The sequence below is a fragment of the Cicer arietinum genome, chromosome 1, assembly GCF_000331145.2.
Source record: "Cicer arietinum cultivar CDC Frontier isolate Library 1 chromosome 1, Cicar.CDCFrontier_v2.0, whole genome shotgun sequence".
Classification (NCBI taxonomy): domain Eukaryota; kingdom Viridiplantae; phylum Streptophyta; class Magnoliopsida; order Fabales; family Fabaceae; genus Cicer; species Cicer arietinum.
In genome coordinates, this window is record NC_021160.2 from 50,197,348 (window position 1) to 50,216,682 (window position 19,335).

Below are 19,335 nucleotides of genomic sequence, written 5' to 3' on the forward strand. Positions count from 1 at the left end.
TAAAAACAATACAAAAAGTTTACAAAACTGCTCAACGGCTTAAAACTTAGAAATAACTTTTCAACATCTAATCACCCTAATCAAACATGTCATACTATGTCAAGCATCAAACAAAATATGGAGATGAATTATATTGTGCAAAGGAAAGAAAAAGGATGTAGAATAAAAGTCACAATCGAAATGGGTATGGGATAATGGGACAAGGAGACATTACATGCATCTAAATATGGAGCCATATATTCTTCTAGTTCTGGTCAAAGACACATCATGCATCTACTCCCATTTTATTTTCTCTAAAAGCCTAAACATTAATGTCATGAGTGTAGCCAGAATATGCATGACACAAGATTCCAAAGTCAAGAGAAAAAAGTGGATAATCGAAAATTTATAAGTGGGGGCATACACTTTTGCTTTGTTGGATGCTTGGGAATATGATGGGCCAAGCTGGCAATTCACTCTTTTCACATGCTTTACATGTCATGTCTTCACTTCACTAACACCATTGTCAAACCCTATTGTAACATTTAATTATAAATATTATTTGAGTTTAATTTTATTGTTTGAATTTTGAAAAACTGTTTTGAAAAATAATTTTCAATTATCGAATATATTATTAGATTGAGTCGCGATTAAGTCACTTTCTTTAAAATGTTTCGCGATACTTTCTAACATGCTAAAAAATAGATTATCAATCACGATGTATCTAAAATAACCATTTTAGAATTATATCCTCTAAATACAATGGTTAACGTCACTAGTAATATAGTACTAACCATTTGAAAATTTGAAGGGACAATTTTTTCCGATAAAGATACTGAAAGAAAATTTGGAACAAAGCAAAAAATTGAGAAAAAAGAAAACACCAATTTATTTCGAAGTTTTTGTGTGATTTGTGAACTGAGTGAAATCTGAATTATGCATCTGATATGAGCAAGAACTCGATCAATACAAATTTACCTGCGAAATTGGAGGAAGACTCGGCCACATGAAAATTGACAAGGAGAAGTGGAACCAAAAGGAAGACTCAATTAACACATACACAAAAATATGTAAAAAAAAAAAAAAAAAAAAATTGGAGAGAGAAAAACGCATGCCTTAGAAAATAAAATTTTTAGATTTTAAAAAATAATACACCACACAGCTCAAACCGAGCCGGTCGGATATCGGTGCATGTGTAGGTTGATTTGAATGCGTTAACTTCCTTTCACAAAATTGAGTACTTTTAGGGCATGCCCAAAGGTCATACATCGTCTTATATAAACTATTAGTATGTGATATACATCCTATGTGAGACTTCTTTATTTTTCTCAATTCACACAACACTAATTTTAAACTTCAACACTTATATTTAAACTCAACATCATTTCTAACGGTTTTTTATAAGTATAAATTGTTATTAATGAGTAGATGATGTCATCTAATTCAACACAATCAATTAGATAAAGATTTAGGCTATTCAATCGAATCACGTGGAAGCTAATTTCACAAAATGTTTCCATTTGAGTCAATTAGCATTTTATAACTTTTTTTACTATTATTAATATATTTTTGAGTCAAGAACCTTAACAAGCAAACTTCGTTTTTAATATTACATGTTTACTAGATACTATACTTTATACTTTGATGTGAACTCTTTGTAAAAAAAAAAGACTTTCATGCAAACTTAGTAAATTGAAGCTCTCAAATCTAAAACTTTGACAATATATTGCAACTCGAAAACATATGTATCAAAATATCTTACTATATTTTTTTTTGTCAATAATTTTTTTATGTGGTACATATTGAATCTCTCAACCAATTGAGAAATCGGGCATGTGAGCATGTAGGGTGATTATAATTTGTCTACGATCTAACATAATCTCAAGGGGAAAATAATTATTAAGATGGAGTCTGGGATTTTTGGAAAAATAATTGTGTCTAAATCGTGTAGAAATAGGGCACTTATAGTTTAGGTCTAAGATCCCTCACAATTTGAAATAGTCAAAACCACAAAGATTCTTTGTCGAAGAAGGTGTTATTATGAATGTGGCCAAATCGTTGAGATTAATTAGGGCCAACCAATCTTGAGAGAGCATTCATGATGGCCTATGTGGGCCTTCATTCTTCAACCTATATTTATAAACATCATTGGGACCCACTTGATAGTAATATAATACAATAAAATTGTTGATGAAACTCATTGAGTATAATTGTTATAGGTAATCCGAATCATTTTTTAGGTGATAGGTTGATGAAATAAAATATTTATTGGATAGTAATATTAAAAAATTATAAATATTACGCAATCTATTTAATTTAATTCTAAACATACACTTAAGTAACTATCATTAATATACATATATGTATTTATGTATCTAGTTTTTAAGAGACTTTTCTCAAAATCCTCTTTTGGGGAATTGATTGAGAAATAACTGATTTTCCATCAAACGAGGTAGGCAACAATCGCTTTAAGTTAAGGGTATAATGCAAAGAAATAGACAATTGTATTGAAATTAAGTAATTGAATTTAAATAGTTAATAAATTTTAATTAATGATAAATTATGAAGGAAAATTTGAGTTCGAATTTTTATTGGAAAATATTTTGGACATATTTTATTTATTTGTGATTAAACTCTGAATTACTAGAGTTCATTTTTCCTACAAGTTATAGAGTTAAATAAAAATAATAATAATTATACTATAATTTTATTAAAATATATCATTTTTGTTAGTTTTATAATATTTAAATTAAAAATGATTAGTTTGCGTAAATAAATGAAAAAATTGGCAAAAATACAACTGAGATCCTTTAAGTTTAGTCAATTTATTGATTATGTCATTTAAGTTTTTTTTTTTTTTGATTTGATCATTTAAGTTACGTTATGTTTGCACTATCAGTCATTTATCTCATTTTCAACAATGATTGATGCAATCAAAAATTTCTAATAATTAAAAATTCTACCAAATGCTGAAACAATATGTCCATCATATTAATCTTCAAAAAAACATTTATCAAACTTTAAAAATGATCTTCATTTTTTGATTTTCTTTGCAACCATTTAGATACATTTATAGCCGTAAAAATATTGTAATAGAGGTATATCCACATAATCAATGTCATTAACTCATTTCACTTAAAAAATAGTTTAGACAATAATTTATTGTGATATATTGATTAGATCTTAACATTTGATGATAATAATTCAAAAACAAAATTAAAACTTAAAGAATTGCTCGATTGATTCAATATAATTTAAAAATTAATAGTGTAATTTAAATGAAATTTAATGAACAAATTGAGAAAATTAAAATTAAAATAAATGTAAACAAAAATTGAACTAAACTTAAAAAAGATAAAAATTAAATTTTTGCCTAAAGATTAAAAGTAGATTTTTGGCTAAAATTATTAGTTGTGAATGACTCTCTTTAATTATCTGATCATGTGTATACCACTTCTATGAGAAAAATAATGTATCAAAAAACTATATGGGTAAAAAAAGCACCTTGTCTTAATTATATGTTTTTTTTAATGTTTTTATTTTTCGGAAATATTTTTTGAATGTTAACATTAATTTAATCTGTTTTTTGATTAGAATTACATTACGAGTGATAAGGAAATAAAATTTATTTATTCATATTAAAGAAGGAATATAAATCTAGAAAAATAAAAACTATAATTAGTACGAAAAATATTTTTAGTGGATGTTGGTAAGTCGCATTGATGAATAAAAGTAGAAAATAATCATTGACATAGATGATAATATATATTAGGTTAAATTACATCCGTGGTCCCTTAACTTAATTTCAGGTAACATTTTAGTCATTTATCTTTTTTTTTTCCGACTTGGTCCTTTATTTTAATTTTAAGTGACAATTTGATATTTTATGTTTTAAAATTTCAACAATGTTATCCTTTTTTATACAAAAATTTAAAAAAAATTCAATCAAAACTCATAAAATTAATTATATTCTTCAATATAATACAAATTTCATCAAATTCGTAATGCAAATCTTCAAATAAACTCATATTTTCATATTTTATTTGATATTGTTAGGAATAAATGACTAATTCGGAAAAAAAAAAAGATAAAGGACTAAAACGTTACCTTAAATTAATTTAAGGGACCACATATGTAATTTAGTCTTAATTATTATTACTTTTGATATTTTCTTAACTCTGTAATTTGAAACGTATAAATAGAGAGTTCAAGACTTAAGTTTTATACACACGGATATAATCTACAACTCTAGATTTCTTCTTCATATCTCAACTTCTCTAAATTTGAGTTTTCTCTACTTTAGTATATCTTATCAAAATTTTATTTTGAATAATTTTATAACATAAATAAGTATATGCTAAAAACTTTCATTACATTATAATGATATATAGTGTAATCAAAAGAGAGTGAGAGTTTCTCATCATTCACAATCATACTACTCTTTTACATAAAAATAAAAATAATATTTATTTATTCAAATTAAAAGAGTACATCAATCGAGAATAATACACATATAAATTTGTTAAAATCGAAAAAGATGAATCTGCAAACAAGTTCATAACACTCAAGTTAATAACATAAAACTGCAAAATGTCTATAAACTTGACAAAATTAAACTGACAAGAATACTCATGTATCCAGATCTGCAATGTTGATGACGTTGTAGTAATTAATTAAATATGTCTACATTAGACCAAAATAAATCCGAACAAAATGAACACCACAACAAGATAGAAAAATCTATTATCATATTTTTAAGTAGTGAGATGTAAAAAAACATAAAGAAAAACTTGATTTATGTAGAAATTACGTATTAAATAAAAGAATATAAGAAAAACAATGTAGAAAGATGATTTTATATATTATTCTCTTGAAAACAAAATTAGTCTCCCTACGCGTGTGAATGAATGGACGGCGCCCAGATACCAGATTTAAATTCCACGGATATGAACTTGTGATATTCTAATTACAAGTTTTTTATAATAAGAATATATTAAATATAGTTCAAATGCTATTGATGTAAGAATATTCTGGTAGAAATATGCTTCTACCATTAATTATTATTTTATTCAAATGCCTTTTTTTTCATCAAAAAATAATCGAATCTTACCAATTTGCAACATTTTCCAATTCAAAACTAGAAGAATGATTTATACAAAGACAAGTGAGACTCAAAGTCATAAAAATAAAATCAAATACAAGATAATACTTTAAAATTCTACAAAATATGAGATTACGATTTGTTTTTGTTGAAAAAAACAAAGACATTATGAGATTAGTGATAACAAAATTGCCTCTCATTACTAATGACAATGCCTAATCCCCAAAGATGGTTATGGGAGCATCCACGTTGAGTTTTAGAGGTGGAGACCATTTGTGCTAACTAAATATTCATTTTTTGTTGTGTTGTTTTGGGGGAGCATAGAATATTTGTCTACTCTTTCAAAACTTTCAAAGCCATAAAAGCAACCTAGTTGTTTTCCTTAAAATTCATAGTTAAAAAGGGGACCCAAATCATATTTGGGTGCCCCAAATGTAGTCTCTAAAAATAGTCTACCACACCTAAGGCCAAGTAGTTGGCCGTTGATACCTTTTTCCCTAAGTTGTGATCTCATAGGGATACACATGTTAAGAATGTGCCAAGCAAAATGTATCTCTTTGGGAAATGTTTTGAGTTGCCAATTCTTTGTTCAGATTGAATTACTTTGTCTACAATTGTTTGGGTTACATGATTGTTGACTTAAGTGTGATGATTAAGTTTTTTTTATCAATTGTAATCTTACAACATTTAATCGATTTAATCGACTGTTGTTCATATGATTTTTCGAACTTTCCAACAATGATATCATCAATTTTATTTAAAAAATATATAATATATATGTATTTAATCGATATATTAATATTGAAAATCAAGTATGATATATTTATCTTAAGCAACATAAAATCTCAATCGTTAATTTTAAATTATTAAAATATGAATGTTATTATTATAATTAATTGTTTTCGTTTTTCACAGTAACTAAATATTTTCAACTAAATATTTTCAACTGAATTGTTTCATATATATTATATATAGTGGGTTATCATTTGAAATTATAACCAGAATAATAATATTAATAATAATTTTAGTTGTGTTTGAATGAATAATAATAGTTTAATAAACTCAGCATTTCATACAAAAAATCTTAGAATAAACTAAAATCACACAAGGATACAAATTTTTGAGCTCATTATGAAGATGATATCTATTTCTTCCTGCCGTATGAATATAAACCATTGATCATTCACAAAATTACATCTTGTGTTTGTACCCAAAAACATTGTATGTTATGTAATTAAGTTTAAAATGTACGTACCTTTTTGTCGCGCCAATGATTTATGTTTCGAAGTTGATAAGCATTGATAAATGAATTTTGAAAGTGACATAAAAAAAAAGATAAACAAATTTTGAAAGTTAAGAAAAGTCTTATATAGTTTTTTTTATCAAAATAAATCTGATTTAGTTTGGTATGTATCTACAGAAAATCAGACTGGTTTAAGAATGAATTCTCCACATATGAAATTTTTCAGTGTTAGTCAAAATGTACCGTAGTAAGAAAATGTCTTAAACTAAATAAAAAGAATCGTAATCACTACCATAAAATGAAAGTAAATTGGATAGAGCTTTATAAACCATTTATTTCAAATCTTAGTTTCTTTTCTTCAAATAATAAAGGGATAAAACCATATTATTTTATTCTATTCTTTTTATTGTTTCCTTAAATAAAAATGAAATTTTAGTTAAAAAATTTAATAATTAAGAGAAACCAATTTATTATATAATGGACAAAAGATTTTGGCTAAAGTGTATAATTTTTGCTAATCTAAAAGGAGGAACTTGTTTGATATCAGAGTTTTAAACGTATGACGGTGTTTATGATTATTTATTTATTTATTTAAAATATCTAATTGTTAAATTAATACACTTTAAAGATAAAATGAAGAATTTTATGTTTAAATTTAGGTCTCTACGTATTAATATTTTTACAATAATTAAATGAATTGTATTTATGAGAATCGTGACTGATTTTTTATTTAAAATTAAATAAAAAACTTGTGATTATTTTTTGATGGAACACAAATATGTAAAAGTTCATTTTATTTTTTTAATAAAAAAAAGTTTATTACTCTTGAGATACTATAAATAAATAAATAAACAAGCAAATAGAAAATAGATAATTTAAATTAATCATTCAACTTTACCTAAAAATAATGTTATTTAATATTTATTAAAATTCATTTTATTTTTTCAAAAGATGTATACTTTGTTTGACTTGAATTAAAAAAAATTGAAAATTAAAATATTTAAGTCCTAAAGAAAAAGCTAGAGGGAGTACTAGACAGTTGGAACGTTGGTATGAAGCAATACTACAAGTTTACTTCTTTTTTTGTATATATTTATTAACATAGGGATGTTTTGTGTTTTGGATAGATCAGCAAAACCATGTTAGTGATAGGCACGAACAAATGTGAAAAAAAGGAAAGTGGAAGTATAACAATAAAAATCATTAGACATTAATAAATTATTTGTGACATTACTCAATTAAATTTATATATCTATTTCCTAAAGAATGAGAGCCCTAACAAATGTGAGGAAATCTTTATATGGAAAGTATTAATATCCGTGAAAGTAGAGAGAGAGAATCTAGCATTATAGAGAGAAAAGAAAAGAACTTGAGTCACCGTTGTTAGACACAAATATAACTCGACCAAACATTTTCTCTCCCTCCATCTAACTTCTTCACTCTTCCTTCAAACCTCTCTTCTCTTCTTTCTCACCTACTAAACTCAAATAACAAATTTAAATTATTCTTTTTTTTTTTTGTTATTGCTTTCCAATCTTCTTTATAACCAAACAATAACATTAAAAAAAAAAAAGACACAGAATAATAATAATGTCGAAGACAATGCAACAACAGGGCTTAGATTCCCTGTGTTGCGACCACAATAAGTCCGATTCCAAAAAACTCGATCTGAACGGTTCCGCCGTTGCTTCGTCAATTAAAACCGCCGCTCCCAAACTCCCACACGACGAAAAAAACTTCAGCCGTTCCGGCGAACTAACGAAGAATTTGAAGCCAAGTCACCGGAGATCGGTATCTGCCGGAGCTCCGTTACTATTCTCCGGCGGATCAAACGGAGCAGGTTCGAGTCCAACTTTGCTTCCAACCGGAAATATTTGTCCGTCGGGGAAGATCGTCAGACCGGGTTTACCATCTCGTGGACCGAACCGGACCGATGTATTGAGTTTGGGAACCGGAAACTACGGCCGAGGGAGTATAATGCGTGGTTCGGGAGGGAATCCTGTGTGTACGGGTGCACCGCTTACGGTGAAACGCGCGATGGGTGGTTGTGATCCTGAGGAAGTGAAGAGAGTTGGAAATGAGATGTATAAGAGTGGTCATTTTACGGAGGCGTTGGCATTGTATGATCGTGCTGTTGCTTTGTCGCCGGGAAATGCGGCTTATCGGAGTAACCGTGCGGCGGCGTTAACGGCGTTGGGGAGGTTGTCTGAGGCTGTGAAGGATTGTGATGAGGCTGTGAAGTTGGATTCTGGTTATGCCAGGGCCCACAAGAGACTTGCTTCTCTTTATCTACGGTATTTGCAATTTCTATGTTATGTTGTTTTGTTGTTGGATTTATTATCATTTTGTGTTTGATAATGAAAAATGAAATTGCTATGGAATTCAATGGATTTTGGATTTTATTGCTTTTAGTTTGATTCTCTTTGTAACTGTTTCGTTCAGTTATCATTTAGATTTTGGTACTTGTTTGTTTGTTTGGTATTGCATTGGTGTTTTTATGAATTTTTCATTTTGATTGGTCCCTTGTTTTGTTTGTTGTGCTTCTTGACATTAAGGGTCTGTTTGGATCATCTTATTTGAGTTTCTCAACTCGTATAAACACTTGTGAGATAGTTTGGGAGACCATTTTTAAGCTTATTTCTATAAACTCTACATGATAGCTTATGGAGCTGCTTATAATTTATATGAAAATAATTTGACTTTATTTTTGTTATAGAAGTAGCTTATACATGAGCACTTATGTTATAAGCGCTTAATTAAGATGTTGGTCTAAATAGGGTCTAGATATTGGAGGGATTCAAATTTTTGTTGGCTGATTAGGTTTTGGAATTTTCTGTAGCTTTGGGCAGGTTGAAAACTCGCGTCGCCACCTATATTATGCGGGTTTGCAGAACGATCAATTGGAAGAGCAGAAGCTGTTATTGTTGGAGAAGCATGTGAACCGATGTGCGGATGTGCGGAAGATCGGTGATTGGAAAAGGGCAATCCAGGAAGTAGAGGCTGCTGTTGCGATTGGAGCAGACTTCTCACCTCAGGTAGTACTTCTTAATTGATGAAGTGAGACTAAAATTTTGGATTTTCCAATGGTATGTGTTGTCTTACTTGTTGGACTGTTACTTGCAGCTTGTGGCTTGTAAAGCAGAAGCTTATTTGAAACTCCATCAACTTGAGGATGCTGAATCATGCCTTTCAAGCATTCCCAAGTTGGAAGGTTGTCCTCCAGCCTGTTCTCAAGCCAAGTTCTTCGGTATGGTCGGTGAAACCTTTGTGCATTTTGTCTCAGCTCAAGTTGAGATGGCCTTGGGAAGGTAAAAACCTTGAACACCATGAAACTATATTGAACTCTAGACTTTTGAGTGAATGAATAGGAAGTAAATGATGAATTATTTCAGGTTTGCGAATGCTGTTACTGCAGCTGATAAAGCCAGCATGTTAGATTATAGTAATGTCGAGGTTGCTAGGATTGTAAATATCGTGAAAATGGTGGCAAGGGCTCGTTCGAGGGGGAATGATCTATTCAGCTCTGGCAAATTTTCTGAAGCTTGTTCTGCTTATGGAGAAGGCCTTAAATATGACAATTCAAACTATGTTCTATATTGCAATAGAGCTATTTGTTGGTCTAAACTTGGACTATGGGAAAAATCAGTTCAAGATTGCAACCGTGCTCTTAACATCCATCCAAATTATACCAAGGCCCTTTTCCGCAGAGCCACGTCCAATGCAAAGGTAAACTTACTTGCAATTTGCATATCAGCGCGTTTTCATAGTTTTTTTTTTTATCTTCGAAGCTGTTTCAGCATTGTTTTCTGATGTGTTATCTTGTGGCAGCTAGAAAGATGGGCTGAAGTTGTTCAAGATTACCAGGCCTTGAAACGGGAACTCCCTAACGACAATGAAGTTGCCGAATCTCTTCGCCAGGCTCTACTAGCTTTGGAAAAATCTCGCGCAGTGGTAAATGGTAAAAAGTTTGGAGTTGAAGTTGAAGAAGTCACTGCATTAGATAAATTTAAAGCTGCTATTGCTTCTGCTGGTATTCTCATTGCTTTTCTCTTCAATCATAAATGTTGTTGACTCATAATTTTTCTTGCTTCATTTATACATACTTATTTTTAACGAATTTTCAGGTGTTTTGGTAGTTTATTTCAAAGAGACATCAAATGAACTATGTGAAGAAATATCTCCTTTCATAAATACATTATGTGTTAGATATCCCTCTATTAAATTTATTAAGGTACATAATCTGAAAGTGTCTTTTATGAACTTCCTTACATAATTTTTATATCTGTCTGATTATTTTCTTCTTTAAAATTTAATTGAAGGTGGATGTAGAGGAGTGTCTAGCAATAGCAAAAGCTGAAAGCATAAGAAGTGTTCCAACTTTTAAGATTTATAAAAACAGAGAGAAGGTGAAGGAGATGATCCGCCCTACCCATCAGTTCTTAGAGGACTCAATACGGAAAAGTAATAGTCAATAGATTTTAGTATTCAATTCATACTTATTATATATCCATTCACAAGCAATTAAAGCATAGCAATGGAAGAAGGTGCTCCAAATAATGCACCAAAAACCTCTTTAGTTCAAACTATAGGAATTTCATCTTTCCCTGTGATACAAACATGGATACCAATTTTTGAGTTCTTTTAGGCAGGAAAACCTAAGAAAGAGAGAGAGATGTTAGGTAGCTCTTAGCATTTTGAAATCATTTATGTATATCTTTCACCCAACATCTAATTATTTGCTTGTTGTTTTCTTCTTTGACTCAACGTGCCAAGCTCATAAGTTATCCTTTTCTCTATGAAGAAATATCTTAAACAAACTTTCCACTAAATTTATATGAGACTCACATATTTTGATGAGACTTATGTAAATTTTAAATATATTCAATTAACTTGTTAATATTTTTTTTGACAGAATACTCATCCGTTCTCAAATATAAATAAAAATGATTTAATAAAAGTTAACGTATTTGATACTAAATTTGAACTAAATACCATTTTTTCCTAAAAAAAACAAAGTCAATGCTTTGCCTGATTAGCATACCAAGAAAGCAATCAAGATGTTAACAAAGTATTTCAACATAATATATTACCAACAAGTTTTGATGACTTTTAACATATATGAAACACATCAAATGGTGGTACTTGGCTGCTTGCAGAATTAAATCAGCCACTACAATAGATCTATGCAACACATATGCCTATACGTTTTAGGTCTAAAGCCAACACTAGGGGAAAAAGGCTATTATAGGAATTGCAATACTATAGTGTAGTGTCCAAATTAAGGACGATCATAAATATACCTCCGTACCTTTTAATTGTACCTTAACATTGTTTCATTTTTATTTATTTTTTTGTTTCCAACACCTCACATTATTATGGAGTGTATGGTAAACATATGATTTACCTTAGTACTCAGTTGTAGACTTGCCCATTGTGTGACGCAAAATACTAATCATCCTAATGAAGTGGATCCCCCAATATCCGTGACCATATTCTGACATTTCAGCTGCACCCAATTTTCATTAAAATTCCCAAAGGACCAGCAAATTAAACACCATAATCTGTTAACAGTGTAAACTACACTTTTTTACACTATTAATGCATGAAAAATGTAAGACGGACAATGTTTAAAGACATAATGTGTGCATGTAATTTTACGTTACAGTTGATCTCATTGATTTTGTATTAGATAATTCAGATTACACAGTCGATTTGACGGTGTAAAACCATCTCAGTGGTCGATCTAAATCGGACAAACAAAAATTTATTTATATTTAAAGTTGCTACAAAAAACCAAGAAAAAATTAACATGCATATAATAATATTTTAAAACCTGGATACGTTGAGTTATTTAACATAGAAATGATTTTAATAAAATGCATTGTGAATATAAAATAGTTTTTTTAACAACATTGAATAAAATTTAAGATATTACTAGATAAATCTATGTTATAATTGCAATTTAAAACTAATCACAAAATAATGGATTATCATTAGTTTACACTTGACACTGCAAATCACCTTTAAATATTGAATCCAATTATTTGATACTTAGTTTCCAAACCCCTTTGATATATAGCATGAATCAAATACAAATTACACAGAATAAAAGAGAGAAATAAAGTAAGTATATTTTTATTCTATCCCAAGCATCTATATTTGCTTAGTAACTTCTGTTAAAACATTAATCAATAGAAATACATATGAATATTACTGTCCAGCAGCAAATGCTTCAACAGGGAAAGTCTTGGTAATACCAGCAAGACTCTTGAAATGAATCTTCCCAATTGGCTGTTCATCAACAGTAATCTCATTAACAGGTGGCCATAACATAAGCTCTTTAGCTTTCACACCTTTGAGTTTCTTAATCTTCTTCTTTGAAATGTAACCTGTAATCTCAGTGTCATAGCTCACAAGCTTGCTTATCAACTTGAATTGATGCTCCACTTTCTTCTTTTGAACAATCCACACGTAGTTTGTGGATTTCACAAAACCAACTTCTATTACATCAGCTAGAGGGAGAAGCCCTTCTGGTAAGTTGAATTCTTGGAGAAGTGAAATTGCCATTTTTAGTCCTTCTTCGTGTCCTTTCTTCACTATTCCTCCTTCTTTTAATTCTGCCATCACGATTATGTAAAAAGAGAGAAACTTTTCTGTTTGGAGAGCTTTTCATTTTGTGTCTCTATTTATAGATTTTAGTTATGGAGGTGAAGATGATGAGAGACAACGTTTGTGCTTCGTAGAGATCGAAGTATATAAATTTCTTTCTACGTGCCGTCCAAAACCTTGTCAACTAGCTTTTGTTGCATACATTTTTTTAGCAATTGATATATGTACATCCTATGCTTCCCCAAATTCATTAAATTTGATGTTTGTTGCATATATATTAACCAACTAGAAAGTCCTATTGAGATTTTCACGTATGAAAATAAATGAGAATTTAGTAAAAATTAATTAAAAAAATATTAAAATGTGTGACTTTCTGAAAATGGTGACCAACGCAATAGAGAGGCTCAACTCAAGACGACAAAAATCTGAACTGAACAACCAACGCAAATTAAGGATAACACATAGAGAGTGGCGTGTATCAATAAGTTTGTTTTTGTTTGTTTATGTAAAATGTAATTGAAAATGGAATTGGACACTCTCACGGCTATTCTAGTTTTACGAGAACCGTTAGAGACCTGACTTTGGTATTAGATTTAATGTTGAGTGATATATTTATTTTATTTTTCAACTAAATGATCGATTTATTGTACCAATAATAAAAATAAAAATAAATGGTTAATTTGTATATCGTTGATTATTGTTAATATCTATTATCTATTATATATATTTAAAATAAATTTCTTCAGCCACTTCATTGTTCTACATGTGCAAATATATTCCACCTCAGTAAGAAAGTTGATGTGTACGTCTCTGTTAGAGAGTTTTCGTCGACTCTACTCTAAAGATAACCTGACCGCTCCAAAGATACTCCGAAAGAGATATAGGTTTGATCATTGCAACAACAAAAATTCTTCTCTTTGTCCATTTCTAATTTTGCTGCTTCTCATATTTTGTCCGCCATAAATTCAATTATGTTCTATGCAATCTTTGAAATCAATCTAGCTCATAATGACTTAATGCTATGACAAGTTGCGAATAAGTCCAATTGGTAAAGCACAAGCCCTACTGATGCAGTCCACTACAACAATTGGTCAGAAGACACTAATTTTTTCTGCAAATCCTTTCACTCAAGTGGAGGAGGGAGATGCATCACTCTACTCCTCAACTTTGATTGGAGATGTTCTTGTTTTCTCAACATTCATTTCACTTCTTCTTATGAGATAGATGTTCACTTGTCAGATAAGAAAAAGTTTGACTTAACTAAATTCTAATCATGTTTAAAAGATATGTGTCATTGAATTGATAAATAATTAAAACATGAACAAAAAAGACAAATGAATCATTTTAAATTTCAAAAAGTTATTGGCTTCAATCATTTTAAATTTCACAACACAAAGATGCATGTATTGTGGAAAATTTTCAAATTTCAAATGTTAAAGCTAATGACTTTCATTTTAATTAACGACATTTGTGTGAATTGTGAAATTTTTTATTTTAAATCGGAAATATTAGAATTTTAATTTACAAATATTCAAACTATTTTTAATATTGATAGAGTAATCATAATCATTAATATTTTGGTTTCAAAACCGAAATCCAAAATTTATAACAATGTAGTTACAAAATATTAATTGTCAAACAATTATAAGTATACATCAAATACAAATAATTACAAATAAATTATTTTAATTTCATGTCAATTAACACTACAAAATAATAAATTAAATTTAATTAAAAGATATGTGCCATTGAATTGAGAAATAATTAAAATATGAACAAAGACAAACTGGATTATTATTTTAAATTTCAAAAAGTTATTGACTTCGATCATTTTAAATTTCACGAAGACAAATCTGCATGTGTTTGTGGAAAATTTCCAAATTCTAAATGTTAAAGTTAATGTCTTTCATCATTTTCATTAACGATCTTTGTGGAAATTGTTAAATTTTTTATTTTAAATTGAATATATTAGAATTTAAATTTACAAACATTCAAACTATTTTTGATATTAAAAGCGTAATCATAATCATTAACATTTTGATTTCAAAATCGAAATCCAAAATTTATAAAAATTCGGTTACAAAATATTAATTATCAAATAATTATAAGTATACAGATTAAATTATTTTAATTTCATGTCAATTAACACTATAAAATAACAGATTAAATTTAATTAATTTCAGTAAAATAAAACTGACCAAAATTCAAATAGACATGATTTTGTCCATTATTTCTAATATTCAAAGTAGAAAATTAAATACAAATTTTTTTATTCTCTCACTCGATCATTTTCATCATAGATCTTTATGGTGATTGTGAAATTTTTTATTTTAAATTGGATATATTAGACTTTTAATTTACAAATATTCAAATTATTATTAATATTAATAGATTAATCATAATCATTAACATTTTGGTTTCAAAACCGAAATCTAAAATTTATGACAATTCGGTTACAAAATATTAAACGTCAAACAATTATAAGTATACATTAAATATAAATAATTACAAATGAATTACTTTAATTTCATATCAATTAACATTATAATACAATAAATTCAGTAAAATAAAACTGACCAAAATTCAAAAAGACGTGACTTTGTTCATCATTTTTAAATATTTATATAGTATATATATTTACCAATATTCAAAGTAGAAAATCAAATTCAAATATTTTTTGTTCTCTCACTCGCTTTACAGAACAAAAAACTTCACATATCTGAAATACAAACATTGCAAAACAAATTCAGATGGACTATACTTTTCTTGAGCATGCTAATGATCAGCGCGTTAATTGGAGTATCAAAGTTCGAGTTGTTCGCATGTGTATTATCTACACCATACGAAGTGAGGATGAACTAATCTCTTGAGACATCACTTTGTTGGATGAAAAGGTATACAATTACAATGATTGCATTCAATTTTGTATATATATATATATATATCAACTTTGTTTTTATATTTTATTTTACTGAAAATCAAATATATATAAATCTTTTTTGAATGATCAACTCAAAAATTATTTGACTTTAACTCACAGATAACACATTTGCATGCAAGAAGGTGATATATACAACATAACAAATTTAAAAATATCACCGGCAAATGATTTTTACAAACCTATCATAGGAACAAAGAAGACATTGTTTTTTATCACAACTATTGTAACTAAAATGCAAGACCCAAAAATTACCATTCAAAATCATTACTTTGTGTTTACTTCCTTCAAACCACTGATAAAGTAAAAACAGGTAATAATTCTTTCAATATAAAATTCAACTTCTAAACTATCAAAGAAACATCATTTGGTACTAACTATTTTTTGGATTGAAGACATTATTGGAACACTTTATTTTATATATATTTAAAATAGACTTTGCTGCCACCGCATACTATTTACTCCACATATGCACACATTTCTCATTCACAGTCAAAAAGCTAATGTGTACCTCCAAATTAAGGATTAGAAACTACATATGTGGAGGAAATAGTATGAGGTGACAACAGAGTCTGTTTTAAATATATATAATAGAGTGTTCCAATGATGTCTGTAATCCAAAAAATAATTAGTACCAAATGATGTTTCTTTGATAGTTTAGAAGTTGAATTTTGTATTGAAATAATTATTACTTGTTGGATTTGCTTTATCTCTCAATTTGTGCTAGTGATTTGAAGGAAGTAAACTCAAAGTAATAGTTTTGATTGGTAATTTTTGGGTCTTGAGTTTTGGTTACAATAGTTCTTGTAAAAAACAATGTCTTCTTTGTTCCTACGATAGGTCTGTAAGAATCATTTGCTGGTTATATTTTTAGATTTGTTATGTTGTATATATCACATTCTTGTATACTATTTTTTGAAATTTGAGAGAAGTTTTTTCTTGATTGTTGCATGCAAATGTGTTATCTGTGAGTTAAAGTCAAATAATTTTAGAGTTGATCATTCAAAAAGGATTTAAATATATTTGATTTTAAATAAAATAAAATACGTAAACAAAGTTGAATGCAAATAACAATCTTCAATCATTGTGATTGTATACCTTTTCATCCAACAAAATGATGTCTCAAGATATTGGTTCACCCTCACTTGGTATGCTGTAGACAATAAACATACGAACAACTCGAACTTTGATACTCCAATTATCGCATTGATCATTAACATGTTCAAGAAAAGTATAGTCTATATGAATTTGTTTTGCGAAGTTTGTATTTCAGATATGTGAAGTTTTTTGTTCTGTAAAGCGATTGAGAGAATAAAAAATATTTGTATTTGATTTTTTACTTTGAATATTAGTAAATATATAATACATAAATATTTAGAAATGATGGAAAAATCACATCTCTTTGAATTTTGGTCAGTTTTATTTTACTGAAATTAATTAAATTTAATTTGTTGTTTTATAGTGTTAATTTTCATGAAATTTAAGTAATTCATTTGCAATTATTTGTATTTGATGTATACTTATAATTGTTTGACAATTAATATATTTTAACCGAATTGTTATAAGTTTTGGATTTCGATTTTGAAACCAAAATATTAATGATTATGATTATGGTTTTAATATTAAAAATAGTTTCAATGTTTGCAAATTAAAATTCTAATATATCTAATTTAAAATATAAAAAAAAATTCACAATTAGCACAAAGATCGTTAATTAAAATGATCAAAGTCATTAATTTTAACATTTGAAATATGGAAATTTTTCATAATACATGCAAATTTGTCTTCGTGAAATTTAAAATGATTGAAGCTAATAAATTTTTTAAATTTAAAATGATCCAATTTATCTTCATATTTTAATTATTTCCAAATTCAATGGCACATATCTTTTAATTAAATTTAGTTTGTTGTTTTATAGTATTAATTGATATGCAATTAAAGTAATTCATTTGCAATTATTTGTATTAGATGTATACTTATAATTGTTTGACAATTAATATTTTGTAATCGAATTGTTATAAATTTTGGATTTCGGTTTTGAAAATAAAATGTTAATGATTATTATTATCTTTTAATATTAAAAATAGTTTGAATGTTTGTAAATTAAAATTCTAATATATCTATTTTAAAATAAAAAAATTTACAATTCCCACAAAAATCGTTAATTAAAATGATTGAAGTCATTAATTTTAACATTTGAAAATTGAAAATTTTCCACAATACATGCAAATTTGTCTTCGTGAAATTTAAAATGATCGAAACCAATAACTTTTTGAAATTTAAAATGATCCAATTTTTCTTTTTTATTCATATTTTAATTATTTCCCAATTCAATGACACATATCTTTTAATTAAATTTAATTTTTTGTTTTATAATGTTAATTGACATCAAATTAAAGTAATTCATTTGTAATTATTTGTATGTGATGCATAATTATAATTTTTTTACAATTAATATTTTGTAACCAAATTATTATAAATTTTGGATTTTGGTTTTGAAACCAAAATGTTAATGATTATGATTACTCTATTAATATTAAAAATAGTTTTAATGTTTGTAAATTAAAATTCTAATATATTCAATTTATAATATAAAAAATTCACAATTCCCACAAAGATCATTAATTAAAATGTTCGAAGTCATTAACTTTAACATTTGAAATTTGAAAATTTTCCACAATACATGCAAATTTGTCTTCGTGAAATTTAAAATGATCCAATTTGTCTTTTTTGTTCATATTTTAATTATTTCTCAATTCAATGACGCATATCTTTTAAATATGATTAGAATTTACTTGAGTCAAACTTTTACTTATCTAACAAGTGATCATCTATTAGAGAAAGTGAAATGAATGTTGAGAAAGCAAGAACACCTCCAATTAAAGTGAAATGAATATTGAGAAATCAAGAACACCTCCAATCAAAGGTGAGGAGTAGAGTGATGCATCTTCCTCCTCCACCCCAGTGAAAGGATTTGCAGAAAAAATTAGTGTCTTTCCGGCCAATTGTTGTAGTGGCATGCATTAGTAGAGCTTGTGCTTCCCCTATTGGACTTATTCACAGCTTCGACTGCAACTTGTAAGCTACTCAACATATACTACATTGAAAAAAAAACTGTTGGAGGAAACCATTATAAAAATTAGGGATTAGAGGGATTAAAAGAGGAAAAATTTATTTAGAAACTAAGTACAAGAAAATGAGGTGAAACATAAAAACACAAGAGAATATTATAACAGTGGCGTACACCCGAATAATTGGAGAAAACCGCACCCGCCCCTATTTTTAACGAGTGTAAAATTTAGATTATCATCCCCGCCCGCAACAAGTTTCGGATTTCGTGCACCTATTCATATATATATAAAATGTTATTACGGGTTTCCTTAATATTAATATCTATCGGTGACAAATATTTATCTCGTGTTTATATATATATATATATATATATATATATATATATATATATAT

General features: G+C 28.0%; 2 protein-coding genes across 2 annotated transcripts; one reads left to right on the forward strand and one right to left on the reverse strand.

Moving 5' to 3' along the window:
* The first annotated feature begins 7,631 nt into the window (after nt 1-7,631).
* Nucleotides 7,632-11,082, forward strand: LOC101502385 (inactive TPR repeat-containing thioredoxin TTL3). The gene is made up of 7 exons (XM_004487107.4): nt 7,632-8,617; nt 9,163-9,358; nt 9,447-9,631; nt 9,716-10,049; nt 10,152-10,353; nt 10,448-10,554; nt 10,643-11,082. The coding sequence occupies exons 1-7, from the start codon at nt 7,914-7,916 to the stop codon at nt 10,796-10,798; spliced, it is 1,884 nt and encodes a 627-aa protein (XP_004487164.1). The 5' UTR covers nt 7,632-7,913; the 3' UTR covers nt 10,799-11,082.
* Nucleotides 11,083-12,340: 1,258 nt separating this feature from the next.
* LOC101502056 (uncharacterized protein At5g01610-like) lies at nt 12,341-13,351 on the reverse strand. Its single transcript, XM_004487106.4, has one exon. It carries the CDS (start codon nt 12,945-12,947, stop codon nt 12,534-12,536), a length of 414 nt encoding a protein of 137 aa, XP_004487163.1. The 5' UTR covers nt 12,948-13,351; the 3' UTR covers nt 12,341-12,533.
* Nucleotides 13,352-19,335: the final 5,984 nt, after the last annotated feature.

What these genes read in the sequence shown, in the direction of transcription:
- LOC101502385 (XM_004487107.4), top strand. Translation starts at nt 7,914, where the DNA reads ATGTCGAAGACAATGCAACAACAGGGCTTAGATTCCCTGTGTTGCGAC. An exon ending in GAGCAGACTTCTCACCTCAG is followed by an intron (nt 9,359 to 9,446) that starts GTAGTACTTCTT and finishes TGTTACTTGCAG; the next exon opens with CTTGTGGCTTGTAAAGCAGA. An exon ending in AGCTGCTATTGCTTCTGCTG is followed by an intron (nt 10,354 to 10,447) that starts GTATTCTCATTG and finishes ACGAATTTTCAG; the next exon opens with GTGTTTTGGTAGTTTATTTC.
- LOC101502056 (XM_004487106.4), bottom strand. Translation starts at nt 12,947, where the DNA reads ATGGCAGAATTAAAAGAAGGAGGAATAGTGAAGAAAGGACACGAAGAA.